The sequence below is a fragment of the Octopus bimaculoides genome, chromosome 23 (genome assembly GCF_001194135.2).
Source record: "Octopus bimaculoides isolate UCB-OBI-ISO-001 chromosome 23, ASM119413v2, whole genome shotgun sequence".
Classification (NCBI taxonomy): domain Eukaryota; kingdom Metazoa; phylum Mollusca; class Cephalopoda; order Octopoda; family Octopodidae; genus Octopus; species Octopus bimaculoides.
This window is the reverse complement of record NC_069003.1, coordinates 21116807-21126446: the sequence shown is the minus strand read 5'-3', so window position 1 is coordinate 21126446 and position 9640 is coordinate 21116807. Positions and strand designations below refer to the sequence as shown.

The 9640-nt window shown below is 35.1% G+C and overlaps 1 protein-coding gene across 1 annotated transcript in view; it reads left to right on the top strand.

Moving 5' to 3' along the window:
• LOC106882470 (prolyl 4-hydroxylase subunit alpha-1) overlaps nt 1-9396 on the top strand; it is a 100240-nt gene extending 90844 nt beyond the window's left edge. Inside the window, exon 11 of the mRNA XM_052976157.1 lies at nt 9286-9396. Coding sequence (XP_052832117.1) covers nt 9286-9381 — 96 coding nt within the window. The 3' untranslated portion in view covers nt 9382-9396. The remainder of the gene's footprint in view (nt 1-9285) is intronic.
• The last annotated feature ends 244 nt before the right edge of the window (nt 9397-9640 follow it).

The window sequence follows — 9640 nt, the reverse complement described above, 5'->3', positions numbered from 1 at the left end:
AAGATTCCTAAGGAAGGCCCCCGAGTAAACCTTATTTAGTGGGCTGTTTCATTGCTTTCATTAATTAATAACTATCAATTAGCATGTTGATGGCATGTGTGAGTTTGTGTGTGTGTGTTTTGAGAAAGTGTTTGTACATATATATTTGTGTGGGTCATTGACTATTTTGAATGGTGACTCTCTCTCTCTCTCTCCCTCTTTCTCTCTCTCTCTCTCTCTCTCTCTCTCTCTCTCTATCTATCTATCTATCTATCTATCTATCTATTTCTCTCCCGTGACCCCAGACTCATGATGTTGAAATCTTTTAAGAAGGCCTTAAGAATACCTTCGTACCATTTGCACCAAAAATTGATCAAGTAAAAGGCATTTCAGAAGTTGTTCCTCACCCATTCTGACCATTTGACCAGACCATTGCAGCTGAGCTCTGTATGGTAGTGTGAAGACTGGGTAATGCGATATGATAGTTGAAGATCTTAGTGGCCTAGATTTGTTCTTCCTAAAACTCTGCAGCATTTTGTGCAAGCAGTTCAGATAGTACCTGTTGAGCTTTTGGTTGTTTGCAATATACAGTCACCATCTCAGTGGGACATGGCTAAGTTGATAGATTAATGGTTGAGTCAACCTTTGCTTTGGTTCAGAAGCTGACACCACTTTATTCTGATGTCCTTGCAAAGTCTATCAAAGGCGATGATGGTTTTGAAAATTCTTAAAGAGAATACTGCCAAGTAATGTAAACCTGTCATTAGACAATAGCATCTGATAACTTCAACATGATTACAGTCATCATTTACTCATTGCAAAGGACTAGTCGGCACATAAATTCAGTTTTCTTTGTGCTGATGGTAAGGCCAAAGTCTTTGCAGCAGAGGTGGACTTGCTCATGCACAGCTTGCTACATCTCAACTTGCATCAAGAGCTCAGACATGCATAAATAGAAACTTGTCCTTAGTACATTACTTAACTTTGGTTCCATCAGTAAGATAGCAAAAGTCTTGGAGTATATAAAACAGTATGGTTGAAAATATCATGTTGAATAGCGCAGTTGCTGATACACAACCTTGTTTAACACTTTATGAATTAGAATACTACTGTCTACTCAACCTAGTCAGAAAACATGCCCTTATGTTTGTACCAGGGGAATAAACTTGTCAAGACAAATAGTTTTGTATGGTCAATAAACATTGTGTAGAGAAGACGATGGTGCTGTTCGTGATATTTCTCTTTAAGTATGAATACAGCAAGCATCATGTTGGTTCTTTGTGGATGGAGAAGAAAAGCCACAAAGGAATATGGTGAAAATATTGACATCTCCTAGTTCATCAATCGGACCAAGTGGTAATTAGTTAGTACTTATATATATACACACATATGCACACATACTCAGGTGAGGGTTGGTGAGAGGAAGAACATCCGGCTGTTGAAAATCTGCCTCATCAAATTCTGTCTGATCCATGCAAGCATGAAAAAAATGGATATTAAACAACGATGATGATGATAATGAACAAGATATATATATATATATATATATATATATATATATATATATATATATATATATATATCAGATGTAGTAGAGCTGCAAACAAAATGTCTTGTGGTATTTGACTGTGTCCCTCTACATTTTGAATTCAATCTACCCTTTGGCTGAATACAAGGATGATGTGTAATAGCAAGTTTGGTTTCCTAGGAGACAACCCTGCTCTGGGCTTGAACCCAGGGTCTGTAAACTGTCCAGCTTTTACATCGACCATTCAATCACTCTGACACTATTTAACCATAGTTGAGGTGGTTGTTGTTATGTACATTCTTTACATCATCACCACCAACAGAACCAGGAGAGCCCTGGTCAAACAGAACTATTATGATCAAAGGCCTTCCAGACATGACCAATATGTCTTTTGGTATATCACGGATATATTTGCTTACTGTGTCCTGCTTTAATTTAATGTGATTCAAATGAGATTTGGGTAGCGGTGGTAAGGTGACCGATATTTTCTTGCAGAACACCCCCAGTACTTGCCTGGTACTTATTTTATTGCCCCCAAAAGGACAACAGGTAAAGTTGACCTCAGCCAAATGTGCTAAAATTCTTTTTGCATAGCTTTTACCTGTTAAGCATGCACCTGAGGATACACACAAGCATCACAACTTCATGCACTTTTCTTTGTTCTGCTCCATCTCACTACACTTTAGAGTAGTTTTAAATTACATATTCTTAACCAGTCCACCCACTCACTACACTTTTGTGCCTCACCAAAGGAGAAACTAATAATAATGATGACTCTTAACTCAGCACAAAACCTCTGATTAATCATAAGTATTCAAGCTAATGAGTGAACCTCTATGTTGTCATTCAATCTGTTAGAAACAATAGTTAAATTTCCCTCAGTTTATATTATACTGTCTTGGAAAATAAGACACACTGAATAATGGTAGTTCCAGATAGAAGAATCTCTGAAATAAAAGATGGGATGGTCATGGCTGGACTACTTTTAAATATAGGTATATGCATGATCAATTCTAAGGACTAAACTACAAAAGCAGCATGTGTTTTTTTTTGTTTTGGCTTTTTTTTTTTGCCAGAAGGGTGGTGGATAAAAGGACATTATAAAGGCAAATTTGTACACAAAAAAAGAGGTCACTCTTTGGGCTCAGTATAGAAAAGAAGCATGAACAAAAAAAAGAAAAAAAAACATGATGCAAACGTTAATAACAATAATAACTTCTAACATTAATAATAATAATAATAATAATAATAATAATATTAATAAAAATTTTTAATTGTTTTCAACAATGAGTATTTCTGTTTTCAACAATGAGTGTTTCAGTTTTTCCAGTTCCACTGGAACTGCTTCCTCAGTGGATTATAGAGTAAGTGGCTGAATATTCCACAGACATTTGTATACCCTTAGTATAATCCTCAGATATGACACATGGTGTGACAAGGCCAGCACATTGTATTACAGGTATAGCAATCCATCCAATGGGCTCCCGCACAATTTCTCTCTCTCCAATTTCACTTACAAGGGCTTGGATCAGTCTACAGACTTATGGTGAAACGATACTCATTGCCACTCCTTGCGATCAAACCTGGAATCTTATGATTGTGAAACAAATTCCTTAACCCCTCAGCTAAATCTGTGTCCAAACAACAACAGTTAATAATGTGTTGGTAGTGGTGGGCACAAACACCACATCTAAATATTATATTATATAATTTTAAATCCATGATGTTCTTTGGTTAAATCCCTTTATAACTACCTGGTTTTGGGTTCAGTCCCACTGTGTTGCACCTTGGACAAGTATCATTAATCTTTTACCATAGTCCTGGGCCAACTGAAGCCTTGTAAGTGAAATTTGGTAGATGTAAAATCCCATTAGCTGGATTGTCCCCATTCTTGCATGACAGACTTAATATAACACCCTGTTTTCCACCATATAGCTCCCTTTTTTCAGTGCTTTTAATGGGGTCTGAGCATTCAGAGTAAGGTATCAGATCCAAGGATGGATAACTTACTCAGTTCTTACCATCAGTAATACAGTCCCTGCAAAAGAATTCTGGACACCTTTTTTCCCAGCAGTCTTAGAATCTCTCTCCAAAAGGGTCACAAATGCTAGTTTTTCTCTTATCAGTCTCAGAGTCCCCCATCCCCAAAGGTCACAGATACCACCTTTTCTCCCACTGATCTCAGAGACTCTGACAAAGGATCATAGGTGCTTCCTTCTCTCTTCTAAGTCATTAAAAAAGAAAATAAATCCTTCTTGGTCGCCTGTACTTTGTCCCTTTCTCATCCTCTCTCTCCAATGTTGAAGTCCCTGCAAAAGATTGTGGAGCATTGTCTTATCATCCTCACTAAAATATTTTGCTCTTGTCCCTAATGAGAGAAAATCACTCCTTAAACTTCTACAATTTAATAAATTATAATTAATTGTGTGTTAAAGATCCAATTAAATTATGATTTTAACTACGAGTTACAATAATCCTGGGTTATTTGTTAATATAAATCTCAGCTGTTGGAATTCATTTATAGCAATATTTACTAATCAAATGTTTTAATTATATGTTGTGTGTGTGTTTATGTGCATGTATGTACATGTATTTGTTCGTATTTGTGTTTGTATATGTGTACACTTACTGTATGTACCCTAATATAAGAATTTATATATTTTTGCTCTCAAAATAAATAAATAAAAAGGGATGGGGTTTGGGGATCACATTAAATTTGAGACTTTACAAAATTTCTTATCTGTTAAACTGCTTCTTTACTTTGAGTTTACATCTTGCCTTCCATAATGTACCAGTCATCTACTGGGGTAAATTTAACTATCTGTACCCCACTGCTAAAATTTGTGGTCTTGTGCTAGAAACAAGAGCTGAGATATGAGGAAAGGAGGTGGATTAGTTAATTAAATCAACTCCAGTACTTGGCTAGTACATTATTTTATCAATCCCAGTGGAGATGAAGAGTAGGGATGACCTTGGCAAGATTTCAACTCAGAATGTTTAGAACCAGAAGAAATACCACTGATTGTAGATGTCAGAATTGGAGCGGTGGAACTGGAGAAGATTCTCTATGGAATTTGGTTATGACACTTTATTTTCTGAGGGAAAATTCTTGCCATGATGACTTATCTATCCCTTTCTGATGTCAAGGCCTATAAAATAGCTTCCTATAATGTTCTGCAGTTGATACACTTGACAAAACTCTTAAAGACATCGTTCCAGCATGGCTGCTGTCCAACAACTGAAACTGGTAAAAGAAGTTTTTTTTAAAAAGATGGAAGAACATTTTTACATTGTGAGTTCAGATCTGAGCAGTATTTACCTTTGCTGTTCTTTATGGGTATAATAAAACATACACATACATATATACATTCACACATGATGAGCTATGACATAGTTTCCATTAACTGAATTCAGTCACAAGGAATTGATCAACTTAGGATTATAGTAGAAGACATTTTTCCAAGGTGCTGTGCAATAGGACTGAACTCAAAAGTACTTGGTTAAGAAGTAAACTTCTTAACCATGTAACCATACTTGCACCTATTTTTTTTCGTTTCCTTTTACTGCTTTTGCAGATTCCCATGGCTCTCTGTCACCGTTCAATTCCATTATTATGAATTTGAATTGAGAGCTTGAGTCATAATGAATCTTTCATTAACTGATTACACAACCATGGATGCCACCCCTAAGGATGCATTGCAGTTACTCTCTTGATAGAGCTTGGTGATTTTGACCATTGATCTTCTAGGAGTCCTTCTCTCAGCATCACTATAAGAAGGACCATCGGTTCAGTTGAGCTCTTCTGCTATCTCTTCATAATCTGCCATGCAGCAGTCCCGTGACTTCACCACATCCCTGGCAGGGTGGCTGAATGGGTGATATGCCTTGCCAAGGAGTAGTCCATAACTATGCAGGACATCACTCTGTGAGGTATTTTTAAAATACCCACATACCTGCATGCTTATCTAGAAATATATAATACATCATTTAATGTCTCCTTCCTTTTTTTAAAGACAGTATGATGCAATTTAAAGAAAACTTGGTTGCTATTTCAAGTAAATTGAGTGACCACCTCATAGAGACTTCCTTGGGATTCACTATGTTCAACAAGAAATTGGCATAGGTTTTACTGAGGTACAATGTGCATAGAGGCAATGTGGCTCAGTGGTTAAGAGTTTTACTTTTCAACAATGAGGGCATGGGTTCAATCCCATACCATGACATATTGGGCAAATGTTATTTTCTATAGACTCAGGTTGATGCATACCTTGTGAATGACATTATGTGAATGAAAATTGTATGGAAGCCTGCTGGATGAGTTACACCAGTAATCCAAAGTACAAATTTGTCACATGCACTGTGGCAAGCTGATTTGGCCAGAGAATGAGTACATGTATCAGTGGAATCCACATTTATTCAGAAACAGGTAATTCACTTAATCCAACAAATAGGTATTTGTCGTCAAGCATTGAAGGTCCACCAACCATACAGTATGTGTGTATATATGTAAGTATTATGTATGAGTGTATTTGTATGTGTAATTATATACTTGGTTATTTTATGTATACTATTGATTCACACACACACACATATATATATATATATATATAAATGAACGTCTACACAAATACATATATGTATGTTTACACACACATACATATATGTGTGTGTGTATACATACATATCAAAATGTATGAATACATGTGTGTGTGTACAAGGTGATTTCAGAAGTTTTCAGACTTTTTCAGGGGAGGCATTTATTAAATTTAGGCAAGTACAAAACCCTAATTTCCTTCAAAGTAGGAAACTTCTGACTTCAGTGCACTTGTAGCACTCTTGTCACTTTGTGAAGGCCTCATGGAAGTCCTCCAAAGTGAACATGTCCATAACCCTTGGCACAGCCTCCTTCATCTTCAAAACAACTGCCCCAGAAGTTCTTCAGCTTGAAGAGGAACCAAAAATCATTGGGAGCAAGGTCCGGACTATATCCCCATTTCTGTCAAGTAGTTGGTTCTCAGGATGCTAATCACTTCATACCTTTGGAACAAACTTCACAACTTCACACACATTTTACACAAGTTCATATCTTCATGAATAATTCTGTGTTAAATTGCCACACCAACTCCAAATTGTATGCTTATTGCCTTTACAGACAAACAATGATCTTCATCCAGAAAATTTCAAATTTTCTCAACCTGCTCTGATATTCCAATGGTTCTCTCCCTCCCCAACCTCATTGTCTCTCACCTTCTCTCTAACATCCTTGAGCCTTTCGTGCCAACATACGAATTAATTCATAAGGAGCCTGGAGCAGTTCATAAGTTTGTGTAACGTTTTTGCCCAATTTAACACAAAACTTTATTGCATAGCAAAGATTCCAAACATCCCACCTGCGTTCTGCAAACTAGACGACACCTGTAATTAGCAGCATTTAGTAAGGTGTGTTCAAAGTGCTGTTACAGATGTCTCCTTCATTCTGGAATAAGAGAAGCAGGCAGGTCAACTTGTATGTATAGAAATGAAATACTAAAATTACAATAATCTAAGCTAGTTACAATTGTGTCTCCTAAAAAGTTTCAAAATTTCTGTAATGCAATTCGTATGTATATGTGCTTATGTGTGTGTGTGTGTGTGTATATATATGTATTGTATATAATATATATGTATTGTATATAATATATATGTATTATGTATAATATATGTATATATATATGTATTATATATATATATATGTATGTATGTATGTATTATACATAATATATATATGCATACATGTATATGGTATGTATACATATATATATGCATATGTATGTGTATGTGTATATATATATATATATATATATATATATATATATATAGTACAAATACTTGTATTGAAATTTTTAATTGCCAATCTAATTTTCAATTTGTTTATTTATTTATTTATTGTATATTAATGCATCTTGTTTGTGAAGTGTGTGTATGTGAGAATGTGTATGTGTGTGTTTAGTGTGCATGTGAATATGAGAAAGATTTTTTATAAACATCTGTGTGCATATCTCAGACTGCATGTCTGTGTGTGCATTGAATAAGCTATAAAAATATATTATTAAAAAAAAAAAACACTGAGGCATATATCTCATACATACCATCTGCATGCAAATAGAGAGAAATAACTTCTAAAATACACAAATAGTTAAGTTGGTGTTAATATATTTTAATGTAAAGTCCATCAACTAAAAAATAAAATAAGAAAAACATTTAGAAATAATTATGGGTGAGGAAGTAAAAGACAACGTTAACTTGATGACTTGATTAATAGTATTTTAATCTTTATTTAGTACCAAGTAAGGGAGATAACTTCAGTCATGTTCTGGTCTTGTTAGACCTCATCACTGTTAGACAGCTAGAAACATGTCTTGTGTTGTCTCTTATATGTGCTTAAATTTTTAGAATAATATTAATCATTGAATTACTGTTATCTTTTGCCTCGCCACATTATCATATTTAATAATACTGTTTTTGTTTTTTGCTTTTTTGCTGTTTAAATAATGCTGTATACACTAACTTAACCATTTGTGTATAGTGTCTGAACTTTGTGTGTGTGTGTGTGTGTGTATTGTTACAAAATATTGTTCTATAAAGTTATAATTTATGATGTTTACAGATTAAACTCTAATAAGGCCTGTAGTTAATAAGAACTGATTGTATTATTATTAGTATTAGTTGTATTAAAGGCAGTGGGTTGGCAGAATTGGTAATGCATCAGCAAAATGCCTTGCTGTATTTGTTCTGGCTTGAATCCTGCCATGGCCAACTTTGTCTTTCTTCCCTTAAAGGTCAATAAAATAAAGTACCAGTCAAGTACCAGATCTGATAGTACCATTTAACCACCACCTGCCCCAAATGACTGGTTTTGTACCTAAATTTGAAGGCATGATTAGAGCTGGTAGAATGATTAGAACATTAGAAAAAATGTTGTGCAGTATTTCATCCGGCTCTTTAAGCTCTGAGTTCAAATCCCATAGAGATCAGCTTTGCCTTTTATCCTTTGGGGATTAATGATATGAAGTATCAATCAAGTCCAAGAATCAATGTCATCAACTTACCCTTCTCTCTAAAAGTGTTTGCCTCATACATAAATTAGAAGGAATTGTTATCATGTACTCCAAGGTGGCAGCTGGCAAAATCATTAGCTTGTTGGGACCAAAATACTGATGTTTCTTCTTTATGTTTCGAGCTGACATTTGACTGAGATCATAAGTACCAGTCAATTACTGGAAGTCAATGTAAATGGCTATCCACTTCTCTAACATTGCTGGCCTTGTGCCAAAATAAGTATTATTATTATTATTATTGATTTGACTCAGGTTCAGTCTTATTCCTGGCAGGATTTAGATGTGTAGTGGGTTACCACCTGTAACCTTAAGTATCCACTAGCTTTCAGTAGTCTTTCAATTTGTGTAGAACCTTCCTCATAATCTTTCCTCTCCCTAACAGGCAAACTATGCCTAGTGGTATTTAGTGAAGATCCTTTTACATTCTGAGTTCAAATCCTGCCAAAGTTGATTCTGCCTTCCATCTTTCCAAGTGAAGGGAGGGATCAGAAAAATAAAGTACCAGCTACATAATGGGGTCAATATAAGTGATCACACCCACCCCTCCTCTAAATTTGTGGCTAGGTTCCTAGTTTAGAAATTCTTATTGTTAAAACTGTTCAGTTGTAAATTTGTTTCCTATAATCTATAATCAAAAATCAATATTTGTGAGTTGTTAAATGATTCAATATGTTTTTACAGATGTCTGATATTCCAAGTGGTGGAGCAACAGTTTTCCCTTATATTGGACTGAAATTATTTCCCAAAAAAGTAAGAAATATTTTATCATTCGAATAAACATTATTATTGTTGTTGTTATTCATCATTATTGCTATTGTTATAATTGCTATTATTATTATTGTTATTATTATTATTGTTATTATTATTCCTGTCATTAAAGCAACAAGCTAGCAGAACTGTTAGCATGCTGGACGAAACGCTTAGCAGTATTTCACCTGTCGCTATGTCCCGAGTTCAAATTCTGCTGAGGTTGACTTTGCCTTTCATCCTTCTGGGGTCAATTAAATTAAGTACCAGTGAATCACTGGGGGGGTCG